The 26,796-nt window shown below is 29.3% G+C and overlaps 1 protein-coding gene across 1 annotated transcript in view; it reads left to right on the top strand.

Annotated features, from left to right (window-relative positions):
- Positions 1–26,796, top strand: part of LOC117176358 — a 40,119-nt gene that overhangs the window by 8,805 nt on the left and 4,518 nt on the right. The window contains exon 2 of the mRNA XM_033366601.1: positions 7,094–7,198. Within this exon, the coding sequence (XP_033222492.1) occupies positions 7,094–7,198 (105 nt within the window). The remainder of the gene's footprint in view (positions 1–7,093; positions 7,199–26,796) is intronic.

Raw genomic sequence — 26,796 nt, 5'->3', positions numbered from 1 at the left:
TTTGACTTTTATCGCGTCAGGTTCAAGGTCATTGGAAGGTCAAATCGAGAGAAAACGGTAAAAAAATCGAAAAAAATACGTTATAGGTTTTTGGAGTCGCTATTTACGAATCTGGCATCCGTTGAACTCTATCGCTTTAGGTTCAAGGTCATTTGAAGGTCATTTGAAAGTCAAATCGATAACATATTTTTTTCAGCGTTTTCTCTCGATTTGACCTTCCCATGACCTTGAACCTGACGCGATAAAGGTCAGCGGACACCAGGTTCGTAATCAGCGACCCCAAAAACCTATAACATATTTTTTTAGACTAGTGCCCTAACTGAACACTATTTCTCAACGAAAAAAAATTGTTTTCGAAATTATTGTTATATAATCTTCATTTTTTAAATTATTAAAATATGTAATTCGAACCCTAACTAAAACTACCTAAACTAGTGTGTCATAACCGGGCGCTCTAACCACTTCTCTAACGAAGCACTTGGATTTCGATGACAAAATCTCGGCTAAGCATTTCAAGGCAGCGTCGTACCAAGCCGTATGGTGAACATCAACCATCTTCAAACTAAAAGTTGCTGAACTCAATGTTTCTTTCAAGAAAACATCTTTCTGATGGTACTTGCAAATTTTTGAGAGACTTTAATATACCATTTTTAAATTAGGAAAATTTTAGAATTGAATTTTACTTATTTCAAAAAAGGCTCGATACTTTTTTTTCTTAATATATTTAAAAATGTTATAAAATATCTGAAATTAATGAACAATAAAAAAAATGTAAGTGCAAAATTGCTTACTCCCTTACGCAATACTTAATACAAAATAATTTTTCTTAAACAATAATTTAAAATATCTGAAAAAGCAAATCAAGTTTCACTTATTTAACAAGGGACTCAATATTTGTTTATTTTAAATATTTAAAACGCTTAAAAACGACCCAAAGGTAATGAATAATGAAGAAAAGTTTCAAGTATAAAAATTCTTCAATAACACCAATCACAAAAAATAATGTTCTGCTATACAAAAATTTTCATAAAGCGAAGAGATTTCAATTTATCAAATTTTTTTATAATACGTTTTTACTAAAATTTAAATATAGAATAGCTTTCCTAAAATAACAATTTAAAATATGCAAAAAATAATTGAACTTCACTTATTTTAAAAAGGGCTTAATACTTCTTTCTTTAAAAATGTAATTCACTTAGAAACTATCTAAAGTTTATAAAATTAAGAATTTTCGAGTTGAAAAACGCTTCAATAACCTCAGTGACAAATAAATATTTTCTTATTTTAAAAACCTCTATAAAACGCGAAATTTTGATACTTTTTAACTCAGATTTTAATTTAAAATAACAATTCCTGAACAATAATTAAAAATACGTAGAAAAAAATTGATCGCTAGTTTAGATCGCTATTTAAAAAAGTGCTCAATACTTTATTTTTCTGAATGATGAAAAATATTTGCTTACTACTTGCATTTTAAATTATTTTATTTGAAAAATTTTTGATTGTCAATTTTTTAATTGCTCTTTCATAAAATAAAATGCATTCTTAATAAACTCTTTAAAAATGTTATTGAATTTTTTTCCTTAAATATTTTGCTTTCAAAATACATAACATTTTTTTAATGATCAAGAAAATGCAATAATTGTATTTTTAAACAGTTTTTAAAACCCTATAACATTGTTTTATGCTGACATGTGATTATTTTTCATTATTTACATAATAAAAAATAATTATGTAACTATATGGGTGTTTGCGAAAATGTTTAGCATTTGTAGTACAAGACATTTTTTTATAATTAATGATTTCTTTGAATGAAAAACTTAATTTTATTAAGTTTTTATAAATATACATACTAATAATATCCGCATTAAACTTTCTATAATTAATAACATGTTGAAATGAAATTTTCTATGATAATTTAATTCATTGACTGAAAATCTTAATTAAAAATTTTTTAAAAAACTTAAATCTATAATAAATTATTGAAAATAGCAAACTTACACGTGCGCTACAGTAAGTCTGAAAGCATTGCATTGTCAGTTAATAACATAAAAACTTTATACAAGATATTAACTATTTCAGATAGCAAGTAAGAATATAAAATTGAAAATTATAAAAAAAAATTCTGCCTAATAAAGGAAATTGTTTTTCATTAAGAAAAAATTAATTTGATGGATTCAACTAGATTAACCTTTTTTAGAATTTAGAACATCTGTTGCCTAAAAGTTATTTTCAAACTGCTATTATCGAACACGAAAATTGTGTGTAAAAAATAGAATTATGGCTTGCAACTCTAATTTAAATTAAATAAGTCTCGCATAACAAAATTCAAAAAAGTATTTTAAGCAATTTCAATCTAGCCGAATCCAAAAAAGTTATATTTCTTTGTTGAAAAACGAATTTCTGTATTTAGCAGGAATATGTATCATTATTTTAAAAGTTGGATGATTTTTTGTTACCTTGAACACTACACAAAACTAATTTCAGAGTAGCCGTTTTAATCGAGGAAAAAAATTCCCAGTCCTTTTGTGATTCACAAAAATGTTTCACAGTTAAAAAATTCGAAATGGTTTAATTTTAAGCAGATTAATAAATTTAAATAATCAGCGAAAAAATTATAGACTAAAAGTTAGTAATTTATCAAAGTTGCAAATTCCTATCTATATTTGTATAAGTTTCTTCAGGGCATTTAATGAAGGGAATCAAGAGAGCAGTCAGTGTAGTAAGTGCATTCAGTGTGCGACCCTTTGCTTCGTCGCTTCGCACGGGCGGCTCTCCACAGTTCATGTGCGCAGCGAGCAGGGAGCGCGCGTATTATTGTTGACTAGTCAAAACTGTACACATAAAAATTCGCCATAATTTTTGCACTAATACCAGGGTGGCCGTTTTATTTCAGGAAAAAAATGTCGGTCATTTCCTGGCATTTTCCTGGTTCACAACAATTTTTGACGGTCATTGTGATTGAAACATTCAAACTCTCAATCTAAAAATATTTTCATTTAAAGTTAGACGAACTGAAATTCAAATTAAAATAGTCGGAACCATTTTTAATTTTTATCGTTTGAGACATTTTGTATTAAACCGCTCCATAACTTACGCATATAAAATTGAAGCTTCTGACACATTTCAAGTGAAAAAATTTTACTTCAATGCCGTTAAGTTGCGAAATTTAAATTTTTTAGCTAAATTTTTAAATGAAATTTGAACGATTTATAATTTTTTTTAACTGAAATTTTTTATATGAAATAGAAATTAATTTTATTCTGCTTCGCAAAAATTAACAATTTTTCAATTGTAATTCATTGATAAAAATCTGTGTTTTTATTGCAATCTTTTTAAATATTCTTTTAAAACTATTTTTAAACATTGAAAACTTATTAAAAATTTTCGTAGGGATCTTAAAATTTTGCTTTAACCTTTTTGGAATATGTTCAATGTTCAAATTATTTTTGGATTTTTAAAAAACTTCTAAATATTTATGAAAAGTGTTCAACATTTTTCTAAAATTATCTAAAAATCATTCAAAGTAAAAAATGCCTTTACATCTCACAGATTATTTTTTAACAATTGAGAAAATCCTTTCAAATTTAAAAAAATATTCTTTTGAGAAATAATTATTCAGAATAAAAAACCATTTTCAATTTTCTTCGAAAATCTTAATGATTTTTTTATCCTTTTGAAACCTTTTGAAATGCTCAAAAACTTTCCAAATTTTTTGTTTAAAATTTTCAAAAATGTAGAAATAAAATTAAAATCCTTGCAGGTTTTAAATTATTTTTCAGTCATTTCAAACCCTATATATAACTCTTAAACTCACTTGAATTTTTCTGAATGAATAGTGAGTTTATTTTTATTTAATTATCAACATTTGTTTAATTATTCCAAATATTCTCTTATAATTAATTTTTGCAAAATGAAAAATCATTTGAAATTTTCTTAGGAATATCAATTAACTCTTTTTATTATCTTAAAACATTTTCAAATCCTTGTATGGTATCAAAAAATTCTATTGTAATCTTCACACATTCATATCTCGTTTTAAATTCTTTGTTCTCCTAATTTTGTGAATCTAAGATACATCAACATTCTATCAGCCACTGGAATTTTTTGGCATTCATTGACCCAAAACAAATAAGTTCAGGGATAAATCAAACCATCTCACGCCAAACAACACTCTGTTGGTTAACAAAAGGAACATTTCCAACAGTCAATAAACAACCAAATCAAACGAACTTATATGGACTAGTCGGAGATATCTACAATCGGAGATATGGACAATAAGAAATTATAAAGATTTTGGAAAATAGAAGAATATCAAAAAAGTCATCTATTATCTAAAGATAACATTTTGACAACATCCGTTAAAGCTTGGTGAATCGATGCAGAAAACATTAGAGCATTTATACTCAATGAAAAGGAAACTTGCCAAAGATTATTATTTAAAGGAATAATAGACGCTTCATTTAAAACATTATCAGGAAAATCTCTGAATTATTTGCTGATTATAGGACCTGTGATTTAAAGAGACTTAGTTGATATCATAATTCGATTTAGGCATACATCAATTTATAATAACTGGTGACATTAAAAAATGTATTACGAAATCAAAATTCAGGAACATCAAAGGACACATTAAAATGTAAAATAGGGATCGTTTAAATATAAACCCGTGAAAGAATATCAACTCAATACTCTCAAATTTGTAACAGCCTCAGCTCCGTATAACTTCGATTCTACAATCTGGATGCTTCAAGCTAAGAAAATAAAATTCCAATCCAGAGAATATTCTACAAGAGCAAACATCAGAAATAAGCTAACAGGAATTTGTAGAAGAAACAAAAATATTATGACAATTACGGATAGCTGAATGATACAGCCCTGTTACAACAGAAGTATCACAAGTGAATCAAATAATAAAATAAAAAGTAATGCTATCGGTGGTATCAGAAATATTTGACTCACTAGGACTTATTGGACCTATCATCAACAAACAAAAACAATCAACAAACCTAAGCTTCTTTTTAAACAATTATGGAAGATGAAGTTTCATTGGGATGCAGTGCTTCTAAAGGAAATTTAAATCAATTGCACCGAATGTAAAATGCAATTAGCTAGCATCAATAACATTAAAGTTCGAAAACAAGTAATATGTCTTCATCCTAATCGCATTGAAAATCACGGATTTTGCGATGCATCCAAAGCAGCTTGTGGCGCTAGTGTATAAACAAACTCAATTGACAATTCAGAATAACTCGTGATACAATTTTTGTGATCAAAAGCTCTAGTTGGACCACTGGAATCGGTCACATTGCCTAAACTAGATTTACAAAGTGCAATCTTACTCTCCAAGTTACACAAAAAAGTCAAAGGTGCACTAACAATTTCTCTTAATGCTGACTATTTTTGGTCAGATGAAGATTATTTTAAATCTCAAGAGAATTCAGCTGACATCATATCAAGAGAATTAGATGCGGAACAGTTTAGGATTCATCGAATGCGGTGACTGATTCTTCAGTGTGATGATGAAATCCTAGGACAAAAGAGAGTTAAATTGATTACTCTCACAGCGGAAGCAATTCAGAACAATATTTTTGTTTGATTTGATGATTTATTATTATTTATTTATTCATTGAACATTGAATAGACCTAAAAGTGTAACTGCTTATGTTCACCGATTTGTAAATAATATACTAACAAGAATTTCCCCATAAACAATCAAGACGACCGAGTTTTTTGTTTGAGAATTGGATCAAGTTATAATTCGTATTATCAAGTTACCTAAAAAAACAGAATTCTCGAAAGAAATTTAAAGATTAAAGACAAATCCGAGAGTTTATATTTAGTTTGTTCAAAAATGAAAACAATAATGCTTAATGAATGATGTACAGTCAGTAAACATATACACCCATGAAATTTAATACGTATATCCCATAAGAAAAAAAGAAGAGAAATTGGTGCCTGAGTTTTTAAATGACACAGTAGGGTTAATTATGATTTTAATTATACTAATACTATACTATAATATACTATTAGCTTATACTGATAATTGGAAATTAGGATAAATTGTTTAAACAACTTATTATAGTTTTTTGAAATTTTCTTTTAGAATGGGTATAGATAGTCGTGGTTTTTTCAAAAATGTTAAACTTTTGTCCCATTTTCAATTAGAGTAAGGTAATAGGTAATTAATGTTAATAAAAATAATTGCTTGACAATTTATCATCTTTGTTAATAATCTTTATATATTTTTTATAAAAATATAAAATGCATCAAAGTGGTCGGGCACAGAGTCTATTCTTTGCAACAAATGTTTATTTTCTATTTAATTTTTTTTTAATTTTGAAAACCTACCAAAAATTCAATTTAAAAAGTTTTTAAATGTAAGAAAAGAATTTGAAAAATCTGCATTTACTGTAAACAATACATTTAAAAAATTTCTGTGATTTGAGTTATTCCAAAAACTTTCTTAAATTAAAATTTTTTGGTAACGTGTACATTCGGTATGAGCCAAAATAAAAAAATTTCCGTGATTTTCAAAAATGTTAAAAATCGTTTGAATTTATGTTAAAATGATAACAATGTTTCCAAAATTTATCTACATGAGCATAAGCATGTATCACAAAAAAAATTGTAATCACCAAGAGGGTCGCGCAAGCCTAAAAACATGCCTATTTTATTTAAATTTATCAATTTTTACTTTGCTCAATGTTAATAAAAGTAAAAATTTGTAAAGGCATTATTTTAGAAAAAAATTAAGCCTTTTTTTAGACCAACCTATCAGTTATCCAGATGGGAAAAAAATTTAGTTGGAATTAGGATCTTAAAAATGTTAAATTATTTTGAATTTATAAATATGGAACTTGGTTACCCGCGCTCGAGCAAAATGTTTTTAAAAAATTTGCTCGTAAAGTTTTTAAATTTTATTATTTTTCATGCATTTCTGAAGGTAAAATATTCGTAAATTTTTTTTCGGATTGAAATTAATTATTTTCCAAGAGATTGGTACTACTTAATTTACCCCTTAAAAAAAATTGCGTTAATATCCAGTTTTATTAAAAATAGTTAAAAATTTAATATACAATATTTTTTACAGATTCTTCAAGTGTGCAAGTGAAGAAGTTGGAAAAGAAAAGTGATATTGTTAACGAGACGAATATTTTTGTCACCGCTGACCTTCCTTTGGAACCATCACCGAAAAGTAAGTACCACTAAAAAAATATTTATCTTGAATTGAATCATACCATTTCTTAAATTTTTTTTTTAATTTTACCAATATTAATCAATAAGAAAATTTGTTCTATTTTTGGTTGCAAATTAATTTTTAGCTGAAAAATAGTAAAAATGTAACCATTCCATTTTTTTGTAAATTTCTTTATTAATTGCAAATTTAACTATTCTACTTTTGACTGAAAATGTAGATCTGCTGGTTTAAAATTAATCTTTTCAAGCTGAAAATTCATTTATTTGGGTGATAATTTATCATTTTTGTATAAAATTACTCTTTTTGTTAAGAAGCTAAGCTTTTTTGTTAAAAATACAAGGCCTTGGTAATTTTTCCAATCTTTTCTTTACAATTTGCACTTTGGTTGCAAATTTAACTATTTTTCTAAGAATTTTTTTTATTCGGGAATGAATTTCTTTTACTGAAAATGTAACAATTGCACTTTTGGTTCAAAATTTCACCGGGAGCGGGTGCGAATCTGAAAAAATTGCACACGCACCCAGCGAAACGCAGTAAAACGACGATCCGGCAAAAGCTTCGTGCACCCTGAGAACACGGAGTGATCCGAGAACTACCGCCTTCTGCATTTTTCCCGCAAGTGTTTTAGCATGTTGTTGACGCGCAGGGATTCTTTTCGGGCTATTAACGAGTGAAAGCTTGGCACGTCCAAGAGGGCCGATGATAAGGACGATTGGTTTAACAGAATATTCTGGGTACATTCGTTGCAACTCCCTTATAAGGTCTCGATACCTCTCTTTCTTTTCATTCTCCTTGGCTATGATGTTTTTGTCAGCTGGTGCCGAAAATTCGATAACGAACATGGTTCGCTTCTCGAAGTCAAGATAAACCATGTCTGGCCTCGAGTGTGCAACAAAAACAATTGTCCCGCATTGTGCCTTTGGATGTATAGTAGGTCATTGCCGCATGAGTTGAACAACTAGATAGTATGTGAGCTAAATGCTCAAGGTGTGCATGGCACGCCCTGCAGCTATCATCGGGAATGTCTTGACTCAAAATGTGGCGACGGTATGTTAAGGTGGAAATGACACCGTCTTGGCATGCCAAAATAAAACCCTCCGTACCAAACTTCGAAATAACCGATTTAAGAAAAGCAAACGTTATCTCAAACGACATAGACTGATCCTCCACATTTCTGTGGAAGATACCGTGCATCATCTTATCGAGGAGCTGTTCACGAAAGTTTTTCCCTTGTGTTTTCTTAATCCGGACTTTGCGGATTGAGTATTCGAGATAGATAAGATTTGATGCATTTTGCTCACCCCCAACACTGAAGTTAAGTCCGATTGTTTCAGCAGCCTCCTCCGCTGCTTTGTACAGAAACTCTCCTTTGTCCACTTCTTCGTGCTTCTTGACCATTTTAAGAAGAGGGTCTCTTCCATTTGCGACTCTATGTGCTATAACCAGAATAATCCTGTTGTGAAGACATTCAAGACTCAATATTCCGCGACCACCTTAACAGCGTGCGATGTACAGTCGCGGAACAGAAGACTTAAGATGCATGCTTTTGTTCATGTGCATAACCTTTCTTGTCCCGATATCAAGGGATCTAAACTCTTTTAAAATTATTTAATTTATCTGCTATATGATCAGAGATTGTACCTTACCGACAGTAGATCAACCCTGCAAACCATCAAGGCAGAAAATCTACACAATATCGATCAAGTTAAGAATCTTCAATAACAGAAAATTCTTAAGGTCTTAATAAGACTACATGGAAAATAATATTTTAAAATTAAAATTAAAATTATTCCTTGAAAAAAAGATCCTACTCCATCTTCACTCAATGGAGTGAAGATGGAATAGGATATTTTTTTCAAGAAATAATTTTAATTTTAATTTTAGGAACTAAACTCGTTCTTCTTCCATAGAACTACTCCAAATGAATAGAGTACTACCGGGACGGCAAGCATGTTCGTTGCAGATACTTTGTTCCTCGCCGACAGTTCAGAAGACCAAATTTGCCGAATGAGACGTTTGTATCTGCTTCGGAGAGTATCCTTTATAGATGTCACATCCTGAATGCGGCTCTGTGGCATGCGCAGGTATGCATAAGTCTCTCTGGCGCAAAGGTGTCGTATGGCGCTTCTATCAACGAGTTCAGGATCTTCAGGGATGCCATTAAGTTTTCCTCGCTTCAATTAAACCTTGACGCATTTGTCTAACCCAAATTACATTCCCATTTCCTTAGTCTATCGTTCGACAATCCCTAGAGCTAGATCCTAGGGAAATTGAGTCAATTGTCGAGAATGGGAAGTGCCGCATATACTGGAACTTTATATTCTCGACAATTGTTTCTGTTGCTCACCCGTGGCCTGACATGGTTCTTCTTGACTTCGAGAAGCTAACCATGTTCGTTATCGAATTTTCGGCACCAGCTGACAAAAACATCATAGCCAAGGAGAATGAAAAGAAAGAGAGGTATCGAGACCTTATAAGGGAGTTGCAACGAATGTACCCAGAATATTCTGTTAAACTAATCGTCCTTATCATCGGCCCTCTTGGACGTGCCAAGCTTTCACTCGTTAGTAGCCCGAAAAGCATCCCTGCGCGTCAACAACATGCTAAAACACTTGCGGGAAAAATGTAGAAGGCGGTAGTTCTCGGATCACTCCGTGTTCTCAGGGTGCACGATGCTTTTGCTGGATCGTCGTATTGATTCCTTTACAGACTTTTTTCTAACACATTCAATTAACTTTTTAGCCTTAGAAGTTTTGAACTGATCTTTTTTGTTGAAAATATAATTCTTTGGTTGAAACTTCAACTATTTCGTTAAGGTCATGCTTGCTCTTAAAAACTTTAAATAAAAAATTATCTTGCTTCTAACTCAATAAAAAGTTTACATTTAAAGAAATGTTCCTTCCCAATTCAGAAAAAAGTTAAATCTAAAATTTCCTTTTTTACAACTTGATGAAAATCCTAAAACTCAAAAATACAATGTTAAAAATAAAAAAAAAACTTTTCTAATTAAGATAAAGATTTAAAATAAAAATTTAACTTCTTTAACTCAATAAAAATGCTAAAAAAATTACCTCTTCCAGATTAGAAAATCTAAAAAACAAAACTTTCTTCATCCAATTTAATAAAAATTTATTATTTAAAAAAATGTTTTTTTTCAAATCTAAGAAAAGTGGGTCCAAAATTTCCTACCTTCCAGCTTGATAAAAATAAAGAAATTCTTTTTAAAAGTCTTGGATAAAAATGCAACTGTTTGGTTAAAAATTCAACTGTATGGTTAAAAGTTTAACTGTTTTGTTGATAAATCGTCTTTTTGATTTAAAAATTTAAGTATTTTCATAGAAAATTTACTTATTATTTAAAACTCATATTTTTTGGTAAGAGGTAACCTAAAATTTGTTTCGGATTAAAATTAAACTTTTTTTTTTAATTTTCAAAAGTTAGATTGCCAGTTGGAACATTAATAATCAATTAAAAAAATAATGAAAATAGTTTAATTTTCAGCGTGAGAAATGAATTTTCAACAAAAAAGTTCAACCCAAAAATTAATTTTTTATGACGGAAGATTAATTTTCTAAATATTTAATAATTCATTTTTCAGTCAAGGAGATGAATCTACAATTCAAAAAGTCAATTTTTAAAAAGTTATTGCAACTTTTAAAGAACCAGCTGAATTTTTAATACAAAATTAATGTTAAACAAAAAAGCTCTATTTTTAACAAAATAATTTTAAATCTTTTCAGATCCTTCCTAAAAATTAATTTTGCACAATAAAGAATCACTGTTAATATTCTGATGAATCGAAGGAGCCAGTTAAAAATTTATTTACGAATTTGTAGAATCTTGAAGAGATCAAACAAAATTTCAAAATTTTTGTTGTGCATTAAAAATAAATATTTACTTTTTTAAATTTTGAACTGAAAAATCTTTTCTTGGTGCAAATTTAATAACTGTGTTAAAAATTCGTCTTTTTTGATCAAGTATGTTATATAATATAATTTAGTTCGAATTAAGCAGCAATAGAAGAAAAAAGGCTATCTTTTTTAAACAGAAAAGAAGAAACAGAATTTATTAAAAGTGTTTCAATAAGTTGTTTTTCAATTTTTTAATTAGAATGCTTGTTAAACCATTAGTTGATTTTTTAATAAAAAGATTTATTTTCTTCTAAAAAGATCAATTATCAACTAACAGATATAAATTTTTAGCAAAAAATGGAACAGTTAAATTTTCAGTTAATAAATTAATTTACAAAAAAAAATGGAATGGTTACATTTTTATTATTTCTGAATTTGAAATTAATGTGCAACCAAAAATTAACCAAATTTTCTTTTTTGCTAATTTCTGTTTCATGCTGGGTTTTGATAAACTTTCTAATTTTCTGTTATTTATTTTAATTAAAGGAATTTTTTATAACCTTATTTTGTTAAATAACCGCGGTCTTGAAAGTCTCAAATTGCCAGGTGGGTGATTTCATATGTTTTTTTTATCAAAGTAAATGTCATTTTTTTAGTATATACACTGAGATTATTTGCATAAATAATAAAGATAGGTTAAACACACGAATTGTGAAAATAGTTTTTAATTTTTCAACTGTTGAGCAATAACCTGTAAATACCTTTCGCAGGTGGAGATCACGTAATCTCTTAAAATTAATGTTCTAAAACTCAAATTATTTATAAGATTTATTTAAAATCTTCCAGTTTTTATTTTTATAATGTTTAAAATGTTTTGGAATGTTTAAAAATCTTTTTAGATGTTTCTTTTAAGTTAATTTTCGACAACAAGTTTTGAATTTCCTTCAAATTTTATATTTAATTTTTTAAAAACTCTTAAGTATCTTTTGAAATGATTCAAACTTTTCTTGAAATTGCAAACAAAATCTGCAAAGTAAAAAATGCTTTAAAAGCTTCAGAATTCTTGTTTTACAATTTTTAAAATCTTTTAATATATTAAAAAAAAAATTTAGACGTGCCCTTAAAATTAATTTTTTATAACAAGAAATCATTTTCAATATTCCCAGCAATCTGAGGATTCATTTTTAATTATCATTGAATATTAAAAAAATATATTATATAAGCAAATTTATATATTCTTTCTTCATTTGGTAGAACAGCAAATTTCAATTTCAAATATTTTTTTTAATATTGGAAAATAATTCTGTGCTTAACATTATGCCATTACATTATGATCATTTAAACTTTTCCACACTTTTAAAGAGATGACAAAAATGACAAGAAGGTTTCTGGGAAATGTTTAATTAATTCAGGTTTTATTTTTAAAGACTAATTATCAGATTTGAAGATTTCCAAATATGTGGCAAAAGAACTTGGAATATTTCAAGAGAATTTTTCCCGGTTCTTATAGAATTAAACAAATTTTAAGAAACTCTAAATTATTTTAAAAGAGATTCAAAAATGATTTAAAATTTTGTTAAATTTTGAAAATACTTCAAGAAATTAAAAAAAAAATTAGATTTTTCAAGATATTAAAATAAAATTGTAAACTTTGGAAGGATTTTGAAAGATTTCAAGACAATAATATATTTTTCTTAAAATTCCACGAAAAATTCAAACTAAACTCAAAGCAAAACTCGACAATTTTGGAAGCTCATAATTAAAAAAAAATTTGGTTATGAAAAAAAGACTCAGGCGTTTCTGCCCGTGTCCGGGCATAGGATTAGGAAGATCAGGTGTGAGAGGAAAGGAGAAGGTTGCGAGGTAGTCGGGGCTGTTTACAAGCTTACCGACCTCCAGGATAAGGATATCGGGGAAGACGGAGCTGTTTTTCAAGCTCACCGGCTCCTAGAAGTGAGGGAGAGAGAAACAGATTTCGGGGAAGACGGAGCTGCAGGAGCTTACTGGTGCCTGAAGAAGTAGAGTGACAGAAAATATTTCGGGGAAGATGGAGCTGTTTTCAAGCTTACTGGCTTCTGAAGTTCAAGAGAAAGATGTCGGGGAAGACGGAGCTGTTTTTCAAGCTTACCGGTCCCTGAAGAGAAGAGAGAGAGAGAGAAAAGAGTTCGGGGAAGACGGAGCTGCAGGAGCTTACCGGCCCCTTGAGAAAGCGAAGAAGTGAGAGAGAGAGATGGTAGTGGAGTCAGCATGACTTGGAGGAAGAAAAGGAGTTTGTAGGATACTGAGGAGTAAGGTGACTGGGAATAAGAATACCTGTGAATTTACTTTTGATTCGAAAGTACTCGTATTCACTTAAAAAAATGGTACAAAAGTAACCGGTAGCTTCCAGGGGACTGAGGTTACCCGACTGGTTGCTGGAGTGAGGGTGCGTACTCTCGCCTGTACGCAATCCTTTTTATTTGCGCTGGGCGAGAGGCGGTCCGGCCGTCGATTGGCACGGTCCTCTCGGCCACTCGTGTCGTGGATGGAGGGGCGTAGCGGCTGCCCCGTCCATCCCTACCTTTGCGAATGTTGAGCGCGTCGCTCGGTTCTGTAATCCGTTTACGGAACGGAATACGAGTGTCGGAAAATTAAAATAAAATTTTAGGAAAAAGAAAATTTAACATAGTTTGTAATTAAAATTTGAAGTGAAGGGAAAAACAAAAGTATTAAAATGCGCATACAATACTTAATTCAGAGTGAGACGGAAAAATAATATAAACGAATAGAAAGATTCCTTAGTTAAATATTCAAAAGAATTTTAAAGTCGAAGAAATCCCTAAATGTGAAGCTAGACTAAGACATTAAATCTATATGTTAAGTCTAGAGGTATACAAGAAAAATTTACATCGTAAAATTTGAAGAAACAAAACTCCTAACTACAATAATGTTCTAAAATTACAATGAGATTAAAAGAAAATATACGAGAAGTCTACTCAGGGCTCATGTTTGTTTTCTAACAAATGTTTTCCTTTCAAATGTATCGCATCAAATAAAAAAATCATTACACATTTTCACGGAAAACTTAGGAACATTTTTTGTGTTCTCGTAAAACTTTTTTAAATTCTTTAAAAACTTCTAATTTTTATTTTAAAATATTCAAAAATATAAATATAAATTCATAAATATTTTTTTCAATTCTTGGAATTTTTATAAGATCTTGAAAAAAATTCTTCGAAATAAAAAATAAATATTGCAATGCAAATTAAAAAAATTGTAGGGAAAATTCAAATCTGAAATAAACATCTTTTTATTTGATTCCTGGAAAATTTATGAATTATTTTTTAAAAATATATAAACAGTTCATATTATTATATTACATTTGCATTGAAAAACATTAATTTTCAATTCAGAAAATCAAATTTATTGAAAAATAGTCGCATTTTCAACATGAAAATATGGATTTTTGAACAAATAATTTAATTTTCAATCAAAATGTGTACTTTGAAAATCAAAAAGACGAGTTTTCTACGGGGAAGTTTAATTTTCAACCGAACAATTGAAAAGGTTAAATAAAAAATTTGAAAAGTTCTTTAAAACATTATAGGAGCTCTTCCCACACCCTTTTAAATGCTTTGGTTGAAAAAAATGCACAATCGCCTCCTCCGAAAAATTTATGGACCTATCCTTGTTCACTATGAACTCCTGACCATAGTTGGAATCTGTATATTAACTGCTTCATTTGAAAATGTTAAGAAAAATGCCATAAAAATTCCTAGAAAAACTACAAATTAATTTTTGATGAAAAGGTAATTTAAGGAACGTTTTGAAAAATTAACAGAAGTTTTAAAATAGAATCTGGAAGACTTTGAAGCATTTTTGATTCGTTCAGAAATTTCACAAAATTGTAGAAAAAAATTCGAGGTTTGAAATAAGAAAATTTACATTAGATTCCTGGTAATTTTAAAAGAGATTTTTTGAACAAGCTTTTAGGAAAATATCGAAAAAGATTTGAGAACCAATTTTTATTTAAAATTAATGTTTCTACCTTGAAATTGCTCAAAATTATATAGTTAATTTTTAACAAAGCAGTTGAATTTTCAAATAATGTCATAAATATTAAACGAAAAATTCAATTTTTAATATAGTAGTTTAGCTTTCAACCAAGGAGTTTAATTTTTAACCTAAGAACATGAATTGTTATAAAAAATTACAAATTTCATAAGACAACATTGAAAAATCTTTGCCCCAAATACGAATATGCTTTTCTATTTTTTATGAATGTGAACATTATAATTCAAAAACATAAATCAAGTTAAAATTATCTCTTCAAGTTTTTTAGTTTAGATGAAAAAAATTCACAATCGCTTCCTCCGAAAATTTGTTTAAATCCGTCCTTGTTCACTATGTACTCCTGACCATATTTCGAGTCCGTATTTTAACTCCCGATTTTCTATCACTCTACTGTCGCATACCTTTCAAGAAATGAATTTGCAATCAAAAATGGAATTTTAAAATTTTTTGTTTAAAAAATTAGTTTTTAACTCCATTTTCAAACAACAAAGAAGCCGTTATTTTCATTTAACCCAGAATAAATGTTTATTTAATTTTGGAAACAAACTGTAGATTATTGAACATTTTTTAAAGAAAATTTAAAGCTTTCTAAGTATTTTAAAAGATTTCAAGAAAATATATATCATCAAAATTCGCAGAAAAATGAAAAAATTATTTTTTTGTTTGAAAAATTAATTTAAAAAACATTTTGAAAGAATTAACAAAATGTATAACTGAAATCCAAAACTCTGATGCATTCTTCTATTTCGCAGAATTTTTGAAAAATTGTAGGATAAATTCGAGTTTTTAAATAAAAAAATTTGCATTATATTCCTGGTAATTTTTAAATTAATTTTTGAACAAGTTCTGAAGAAAATATCTAAAAAGATTTCAGAACAAATTTTGGTGTATAAATGAATGTTTCTAGCTTAAAATTGCTTAAAATTATATAGTTCATTTTTAACCAAACAGTTGAATTTGTGTCTAATATCATGAATCTTTAACAAAAAAGTAAATATTTAATAAATTAGTTCAACTTTAAAGTAAGAAAATAAATTATGCAAATTATTCATTTAAATACTTTATTTAAAGAAAATTCACAATAGCGTCCACCGAAAAATTTTCTGGATCCTTGCTTGTTCACTATGTACTCCTGACCATAGTTCGAGTCAGTACTTTAACTCTGCACTTTCTATCACTCAACTTTTGCATACCTTTCCAGCACCCATTCTCTATTTTTCGCTTATTTATTTTTAAGACGAAAAAAGAAATTGAAAAGTTATAATAAAATGATGAAAGTACTAATTCAATAATTAACATCTTTTATTCATGAAAAATATAGGATTAAGTTTTAGCAGAGGATTACATATGAGTTTTCGTAGTGGCAGTAGTAGTATTTTTGAAGGTAAATGATGTATTAATAATAGAACATAATTGAATTATACTAATCATTTAAAAGCGAAAATACTATAAAAATAATATTCCCCTATGTTATAACGCAAAAAAATGTCAAATAACTAATTGTACCAGAATCACGACACACAAGAAAATCAAAATAAATCAATTGTGCTTAGGCAATTGACATTTGATAAGGAGCACTTTTAAAGAATGTTTATTTCCATTAAACATAACCAAATCGTTACGTTCCTGATCGGGCCCACACTAGTTTTTCTCACTAGAGCCCGATACGTGATGTGGAGAACTGATTTGAGCCACATTAGAGCTTCGCGCAAATTCTTCTTCAATTAGCTGCCCTACATGCTCGTATGTATTTTCAGAATGCACTTCAGCAAGAAATGTTTTTACTCCATACCATAGTTCGTGGTATAACTTAGGATCATTCTTAGTAAATCTCCGAACCCTCGTGGTTATTTGACGTTTTTTTATTGGTAATACAATCCTTTCAAACTGAGGCTTTGTAGGATCCTTTTCTTGTGTGGGCCTCACAAATGGACAGTAATGGCCATTTACTTCTACCCCCATTACTTCGATAAACCTCTTATCTGTTACCACACGGACCTTGCGAGCTTCTAATAAATATTCTTTATGTCCAGGTGCATAAGTTTGATAATAATGAACATTGTATATGTGCAAGACAACTTCCTCTTCAGCAGGTGGATTATTAGGTGCATTCGTTAGTTCAGATAAATCTGTAAAAAAATATTCGTAAAAAATTAATTATTGTATTAATTATTGCACTAATTTAACAATTTCTAATTTTGATCGCACAACGAATGCATAATTATTACATCAAACAATAAAAATAAAAATCAGTCATTTTTTTTAAGATTCATTATTTTAGGTTCCTTTTTTGATATGACGGATGTAACAACTCGACAAGCGCTCGAAACCGCGTAGAAGTATTGTCCAGCCGGGAAAATCTATCGATAAAAAAAAGTGGCCGAAACGTAAAAAATATATATACATTCGCATTCAGCTTGAAACGGCCGACACATTTTTCTTATTAAACTTTTTCATTTAATAATTATTACTCAAGATAAGCAATAAAAACGTAGAAAATTTTCAGATCAAAAATCGATGTTTTGTAAAACACAACTCACGATTATTTAGCCGTTTTTTTATAAAAATACTTGAAATTTGTATGGTGTATTCTTAATATTTAGGCGATAACTTAAAACAGCGCACTTTGTTTAAAAAGCTGATTTTTTTTTTTTGGTTTAATAACAAATTGATTCCGAGCGAAAACCACGTTTTGCCAACATCGACTAGTGGGACGGTCATCGACAAAATGTTACTTGAAGTAACTTATCGCGAGAAAGCTGTTCACTAGACTTTGAAAAAGTTTTTCTGAAAATTTGAAGAAAATCCGTCGAAAATTGTGGAAATGGCAGCGAATTGAAGTCAACACACGCAACTAGCCAGCAGCGACAAGGAGAAACAAAATGCTCCAGCCGCAGCGTTTGTTGATTCAACTCGCTGCCATTTTCACAAATTTTTACCGATTTTCTTCAAATTTACAGAAAAACTTTTTCAAAGTCTAGTGAACAGCTTTCTCGCGATAAGTTACTTCAAGTAATATTTTGTCGATGACCGTCCCACTAGTCGAAGTTGGCAAAACGTGATTTCGCTCGGAATCAATTTGTTATTAAACAACAAAAAACATATTAGTTTTTTAAACAAAGTGCATTGTTTAAAGCCATTGCTTATATATTGAGAATACACCATACAAGTTTCAAGTATTTTTATCAACAAACGGCCGAATAATTGCGAGTTGCGTTTTACAAAACATCGATTTTCGATCGGAAACTTTTTAAAGTTTTTATTATTTACCTTGAGTAATTATTATCGAATGGAAAAGTTGCATGACAAAAATTTGTCGGCCGCATAAAGCTGAATGCGAATGTATATATTCTTTTACGTTTCGGTCACTTTTTTTTTATCGATAGATTTCCCCAGCTGGACAATACTTCTACGCGGTTTCGAGCGCTTGTCGAGTTGTTGCATCCGTTTTCATAATTCTACAATTTGCTTGTGAATTAACTTTTTTTGCAAATTCATATTTTCAAGTTGAGAATTTCACTGGTGTGTAGAAAATTCTTCTTTCTTTTATAAAATTCAACAATAAGGGGGGGGGGGATCTTTAACTTAAATACGTCATTTTTGCAAATGCACAAAAAATGTTTCCTAAAAGTGATCTTTTTGGTAATAAGTTTTATTATTTGAATGATAAATTTAACGATTTTCTTAAAAAGACATAATGTTTGGTTGCAAATTAAATTGATTTGTTAAAAAAAATTTTGTTGGTTTAAAAATGAACCTCTCTTTGTAAAACATTAACGATTTGTTTCACATTCATACTTTGTTGCTGATAGATCAACTGAAATAATTTTTAGGTGAAAACTTTTTTTTTAATTTGTGTTTTTGATTTAAAAGTTAATCCTTTTTAGTAAAAGAATGAATCTTTCTTGAATAAAATGTAAGCCTTTAGCTGTAAATTTAACAATCATAGTCAAAAGTCATACTTTTTGGTTAAAAATTCGATTATTGAGCAGCAGTTTAACTCATTATTCACAGTTATTATTTTGGCGTTGAAAAGTTAATTGGAATCTTCTTTGGATGAAATCTCAACTATTTTTAAAAGAGTTTCTTTAAATTAACTTGGAAAAGAAATTTAATTCTTTTTTAAATAAAAATGCAACTGCTCAATCAAAAATTAAACTCTTTTTTAAAAGTTTGTCTTCTTAACTTCAAAATTCAACTCTTTTCGTAGAAACTGCATGTCTTTCTTGGATAAAATGCAACTGTTTGGTTAAAAATTCGACAATAATGTTAAAAAATTATACTTTTTATTTTAAAATGTTACTATTTTGATGAAGATTTAACTATTTCGTTGTAAATTGACTTTTCGTTTAAATTTAATATTTCGGTATCGAAAATAGAACTGAAATATTTTCTAGATGAAAATTTAACTCTGTAAATTTCATTTCGATCAAAACTTTTTTTTTAACTTTCATCTTTCCGGGACTAAAATGCAACTGTTTGGTTAAGAATTTAACTATTCTGTATAAAAACTACTTTTTTCTTATTTAAATTTTGGTGTTGGAAAATAAACTGAACTGGAAGAAAGTTTAACTTTAAAAAATCGTCTATTTTATTGAAAATTAAATTTTTTTGTAGACATTTATTCTCTCAAAAAAATGTATATCTTGATCTTGAAAAGTCAAATAAAAGCTTTTTTTATGAAAATTAAACTGTTTGTTTAGATTAAAAAATAAAATTTATTTTCTTCAAGAGAAGATGTGATCGGGAAATTCTCCTTTTTTTAGTAAAAAAAATCATTTTCTTGGTTTAAAATTTATTTTTGTTGGGTAAAATGCATCGGCTTTGTGGAAAATTAACTTGTTGATGAAAATTCATATTTTTTGTTTGATAATTAATTTTCTGTATAGAAAATTCATCTTTTAGCTTAAAGTTTTAATAATTTAGATAAACTTATATTTATTTGTTGAATCAGAAATTTTTATTTGTGAAAAATTATTCTTTCTGTTTTTGAAACTCTTTTTATATGTAAATTTTATATTTTTGGAATGAAGTATAAACTATTGCATTTTTTTATTGTGAATTTATTTTTTTATGTTGACAATTGAAATATTATTTTCAACTTTCAATTATTTTGTTAGAAATTCATGTATTTTATTGACAGGTCATCTTTTATAGTCTTTGAAAGACATTTTTATGTTTAAAATAAATCATTAAATCTAAAAAAATTGAGAGAGTATTTTTTGTAACCCAGAGAAATTTTTAACAAGCATTTGATTTTTATCAACATAATTAAATTTTCAAAAAACAATTTGACTTTGAACTAAAATTATGAATCTTCAACAATGAAATGATATTTTGACGAAAATAATTTCATACTTTCAATCAAGTATATATATTCTTAATGAAAACAAATTAACTGTTTAAAAAATTGCTGATTTGAATTTCCAACCAAAACAGATTTTTCAGTCGAGAGAGAAAAAAATTTCATCAAGTTGTTAATTTTCAACAAAAAATTAAATTTTGAATTTAATAGGAAAAATTTTCTACCCAAAACGGCGAATATTCAGTAAAGCAGTTGGTTTCTAGTAAAGTGATTAAATTTCTAACAAAATAGTTTAATTTTCAACAAAATAATTTAATTTTCGAGAAATAATTAAATTTGTACAAAATAGTTGAACTTTCAAATAAAATGAAATTTCAACAAAATTGCGAGTTGTATTGAAAAATGCTTAAAAGAAATTTTCCAAGTTTCTTTAAAACCTAAAATAAATATGTAATGAAAATGTAATAAATTATAACAAATTTGTATCTCTCCTTTCGGTGAACCACTTTTGTCTATTAATTTGTTTTTGTACCTTACCTAACATTTGTAAATCTTGGAAAAAAATGTTTCCAAACATTTTTAAAATGATTTAACTTTTTGAATTTTTATTTAAAATGGCTGGTTAACAAACTTGTGCTTTCTTTAAGGACCTAAAAAAAGTTTGCTAAAGCTTGATTTGATCCGTTAATTTTTTGAGAGTTATCGTGTTTGCGGACGGACTTACGGACAGACAGACACACGCCATCGCAAAAATTTGGTTTTTAGATTGATAAATGATGTGAACAGGAAAAAATTAGCTCTGAACGAAAAATATAAGAGTTGAAATACCAATTAAGAGGGGTTTTTCAGTCAAGAGAAAGAAAAGTTTCATCAAGTTGTTAGTTTTTAACTAAATATATTTTTCTTTTTAATAATATCATTTTTGACCAAAAAAAATAAATTAAAAAAAAACAGTTGAATTTAAAAAATATACTTTATCGTATTTGATTCGATACATTTACCTATAAAATTAACGAAAACTGCCGAAGCAAACAGGGTCACGACGATCCTCATCTTTTCGCACACGAAGAAACTACAAATTTTTTAAATTTCAACGTAACCACTAACACACCAAACTTTAGTGTATATATACTACTCGCTGCCTCATGTTCCCCCCAAATGGTTTCACAATTCGTAAGATTTCTAGTAGGGAGAAGCTTATTTTTCTGAGATGTTTGTTTATCCTCAATCTGTTCTGTTCCTCTTTGATGGCAGAGAAATATTTCGTTGAGAGAATCTAAAATAACATGAAGATTACGTTATCAGTTATATTTGCTGAAACCGTACTTTTAATATTTTTTCAATATTTAGAAGACATAAAAATAAATTTAGTTAAAAATTCGTGTATTTGGTTGAAACTTTGTCTTTCGTGGTAGAAAATTAATCTTTTTGGAGAGAATTGGTTTTTTCATGTGGATAAAAATGTTTTTTATTTGCTTAAAAACATTTCTCCAACTAAAAACATATTTTTTCCCCAAGAAGGCATTTGACTTCAAGTGTAAAACCTACCTGATTTAAAATGGATTCGGTTAATAATTCGTTTAAAATGGAATACGCGAAATAATAGAACATTTTTCGTTGTGCTTGGAGTATACCTTACTTTTAAACTTCGCGCCAATTCCACAAAACCTGAAACACCTGCGCGTGCGGTCCCAGATTTTTTAAAACATCTTTAACAATTTTTAGGGTTTTTTTTTGTCGCTGATTACGAAACTGAATTTAGAGTTTTGGTTACCATTTTTTATTCAATTATTCGACGTTCGTGTTCCACTCATCAGGAAACAACAAGTTACAAATAAACTCAATGAAGAAACATTCTTCCACTGTTCATGACTATCTTGTGGTAACTTATAATGAGAATTTTGGATTTCGTAACAAGCGAGTTACTTATCATTCAACAGCTTTTATTTGTACTTGAATTGAAAAGTTATGTGCAATAAAAGCTATTTTCGAATTTTCAGAAGTCACTTGTTCTTTATTTGTTTTTTATGATACTTTGTACAAAACAAATGAAAAACAGGTTTGACGTTTGTGCGTAATGCGACCAAAGAAACCATAAATTTTTATTTTATTGTCGATCCATGGCGCCTGATCAAAAAGATTCTGGTTCTTCCACACTGAAAGTTAGGCATGATATGCCGAAGTTGCTGGATAGTACAATATCTAAAGAAGCAATAGATTCAAGTGCAGGATCTAAATTATGTCTAATCAAGGGGAAATGCTTATACAGGGAAGATGAATTAGAACAAATCCTGAATGCACTGAAAGTAAATTTTCCTAGTCTGTCGGAAAATGATTCCCTTAGCTTCACTATCCATACAGTAGCTCCTGATTGTTGGCCAATTTGTGAAACATGTTCCGAATTCGGTATTTCTATGGGAATGGCTCAAAAAGTAAAAAGCTTCTCAAAATCAACACGAGTGCTGACGATTTCTGCTCCGAAAATTGGAACAAATTTACCAGAGAGTACCATTGTGAAAGTTCTCGAGTTCTATGAAGAGGACATTAATAGTAGAATGATGTCAAATAGAAAGGATACGGTAACCTTGAGAGTTGATGACCAAAAAAAGGATGTACAGAAGCGATTGCTGTTCTCTAAAATAAAACAACTGCATTATGATAGATTTAATGCTTTCACGATGATTCATTTTGATAAAAGAGATATTTGGGGTTTCACTCGTGTAAAAAACTACGAATTTTTTTCCGAAGTTACGTGAACATTGCAGTTCACTTCTTGAGGGCTGACCTGAAACTCAAGTACCAGGTCATGTTGTTCTTAGGTAAGTTCTCTACGATGCCTGTGATTGGCCAGAGTGCCCCACTGTGGGGACTGGTCGAACTTAATTGGCCAATCAAGTCTTTTTTTTTAAATCCGGGAGAACGGAAAGCAAAATCGGACTGGTATTATATCCATTGCCCCTATTGATGTTATCAGGGTTTTTTTAAGATTTCGCTTGCTTCTCTATGTTTTCTTGGAAAGATGTTGTGTTTTTGCAATGACTGTTGTTTCATTAAATAAAATGTTATGTCCTGTTTTGGATATGATGTTCAGCTAGTGCTGATTGCGTGAAATGTTTTAGCCTGACTTTACTCTCATGTTCCTTTATACGTTGGCTCACCGCTCACCCGGTTTCTACAATATAAACTTTGCCACAATAACAAGGGATTTTATATGCTCCTATATCACTTAGTGGTGCCTTTTTGTCTTTAGGGTTATTTAGCAGTTGTCCTATTTTCGCAGGTGGTTTAAATATAGTATGGATGTTGTGTTTGTTAAGAATTCTTCCTATGTGTTCTATGACACCTTGGATATAGGGTAGGCTCTGATTGGTTTAAGCAAATTCGCAGAATTGAAACCAAAATCTTGTTAGCTCACTGAAACAAATGGTACTCGTAGAGTTTGTGTAAGTAAAATTAATGAGAATTTCAATACGATGATCGATGCACTTAATACGAAATATTTGACGAAATATTTAGAAAATCCAGTGGAAGATCGTAGAGGTTGTATTAGATATTTAACTTATAGTAATCCAAGGGCTACCTGTTACTTCAGTGAATACGAACCATGTCCAGGAATCTAAGAATTTTCTGATTACATAAATCAAGTTCTTCAAGAACAAAAAGTATTTTAAGTAATCTATGATGTATGGTAGTCGACTGTAAGGTAAAATCTTAAAAAACAATGTCTTTCTGCAGAGAATTTTGTTATTCGTATTCACTGAAGTAACAGGTAGCCCTTGGGTTACTACGAATTAAAAATCTAATTCTACTATTAATCTCCTCTTCATAGAACTCAAGAACTTTCTTATTGGTACTATCTGGTAAGTTTTTACCACTTTTGGGAATAGAAATCGCCAGCATTCCTGCTGATTTTTTAATATTTTTTTTCTTTTTGAGTTATTCTCTTAGAAGTGTCGAATTCGGAAAATATTTTACGAATTGGATAACAATCAGAAACTACTGTGAGGAGAGTCAAGCCGAGGGGATTCGAAAGACTAGAAAATTTTTCTTTTAGTCCATTCAGGACTTCTTCTAATTAATCTTCCCTGGATAAACACTTCCTCTTAATTAGACATAATTAAGATCCTGCACCTCAATCTATTGCTTCTTCAGATATCGTACTGTCCAGCAACTTTAACATGTCAACGTCAATGCAGATAGTAGTACATGTTCTAAATATTTTTGAATTCGCAGGTAAATGTGTGCATTGTTCTAAAATTTGTTTTAAAGGTTTTCTTGAACACTTAACGATATGCTAATCGATACTTAAAGGATTAGCGCATCCATCTGGCCTAACTTTCAGCATAGAAGAACCAGAATCCTTTTAATTAGTTGCCATGGTTAGACAAAAAAATAGGCATTTTTGGTTTCCAGGATAAGTCGAACTCCAAAGATACGAGAAGTTCGGGAATCGAGAACTCCAAAGATAAGACCGTGAAAAGGCCTCCCACTCCAGGCACGCTTAGATTTCGGACGTAATGCGTGAGAACGCACACAAGCCTATTACGTGCACAGACCTACTACGCGCAGGCGCACGCCGAATTCAGGCCAAAGCGCATTCGCGCGCGCTGGTTGCAGATGACTTGCAGTGGTAGTTCAGGAAGGAGCTAATTGCTTTATTAAAATTTAAAAATATCAATTACTATAGTCACAGTAACTTTTGACTAGTAGTTCTAGAGTGTCTCGCTTCGTGCTTTAAAGTTAAACATATTTTACTAACGTTTCGAAACGGTTTTTAAAGAATGAAAAATATTTCTGATAATTTAAAAAAATTACGTGTAGATTTCAAAAGGATTTCATTAGATTTTAAAACATTATTTCTATGGATTTCTTAAAGGCTTAAGAAAATTAAAAAAGATTTGAATTATTCTAAAATATTTCAAAGATTTAAAGTATTTTAAACATTTCACACAATTTTCACAGGTTTTCAATGAATTTTGCAAAGATTCAAGGATTTAAAAAAGTACGTAATATTTGTTTTTTAATTTTAGATTTCAATGACTAAAATATTTTTAAATATTTCAGAAGATTTTAAAGATTTCAACCGATTGTAAAGATTTGAAATATTTGAAAGATATTCTAAACATTTCACAATAATTTGGGACGAATACAAAATCCCTAAAAATAAAATTCCCGAATTAGATCAAATTCATAAGAATAAAATTTCCAAATAACAAAATTCGCGAATTGCAAAATTCCGTAAAAGGAAAAAACCAAAATAATAAAACTCACTAATTTATAAAATAAATTTTTCTCATAAATATCACTTATTGATTAAAAGTGCAATAATCAATTATTTTTGTAACAAAAATATTTTTTATGTTTAAAATTTCTAAAGTTATTGTTTAAATTTAAAATAACAATAATTTTAGAAACTTTCAACCTTAAAAATAATTTTTTGGATAAAAATAGATTTATGTTGTATTTTTGATCAATATATATTCATTTTAAACAATTGTTGGTTTAACTTTGAAAATTTTCTAATTCGGTTTTATTATAATTTCGAAATTTGTGTTTATTTCACTTCTCAGCTTTTTGCTAGCTTGACATCGAGACGAAGATTTTAAGCCCTTGAACCTTTTGATTGGTTGCGAGAAATTTTAGCAATAGTCTTGCCCCGGTTGACGTGGAACTATAAACAGAGTTTAATCAGTTAATATATTATATATTGGCCATCGTTATCAATGACTAATTGTCATCGTTTCAACAACATTGCGATGAGTTGTTTGTTAAAAGATTGAAAAAAAGTTGCTTCGCGTTTAAAAATACACAGACTTATGGACTGACTCGATATCGTATAATATATAATAATTCATAAGTTTACAACAATTTGAAAAAGGTAAAAACTTAAGAATTTCAGAACAAATAATTTCAAACATTCTAAATTTTCAAAATTGTAATTTGGTGATTCGTTACTAGAACATCATTAAAAGTGCCTTTTCTCAAGAATTGGCGAGTCCATACCATATTAAATAGAGGCCGCGCGTGAATCATGGTTAGGACATTCACAGCGACCACGACTGCGATCACCAGAACTGTCAGATCTAGTCTGAAATTTACCCCCACCATACCTACCGTTTGGGAACCGCGAAACAGAAGGTGCAAGATTACCACTGTGACTTCGTGTGTAAGCCGAAAATGCACGATTCGACTTCGGTTCCCTGCTGTACGATGATTGTCGATCTTAAAGCTTCGGAAGACTTCGGTGGTCTTCTATTTATATCTCGATCCCCATTTGAAAGAAATGGAAGAAATTGGCGAATAAAATGTTTCGCGTGATTCTCTATTTCATGCATGAGTCGATTTTGAGGTTATGTTTTTCAGGTGTATGAAGTATGAATATTATT

This window comes from Belonocnema kinseyi, chromosome 7 (assembly GCF_010883055.1).
Source record: "Belonocnema kinseyi isolate 2016_QV_RU_SX_M_011 chromosome 7, B_treatae_v1, whole genome shotgun sequence".
Lineage (NCBI taxonomy): Eukaryota > Metazoa > Arthropoda > Insecta > Hymenoptera > Cynipidae > Belonocnema > Belonocnema kinseyi.
This window is presented reverse-complemented; position numbering and strand designations above follow the sequence as displayed.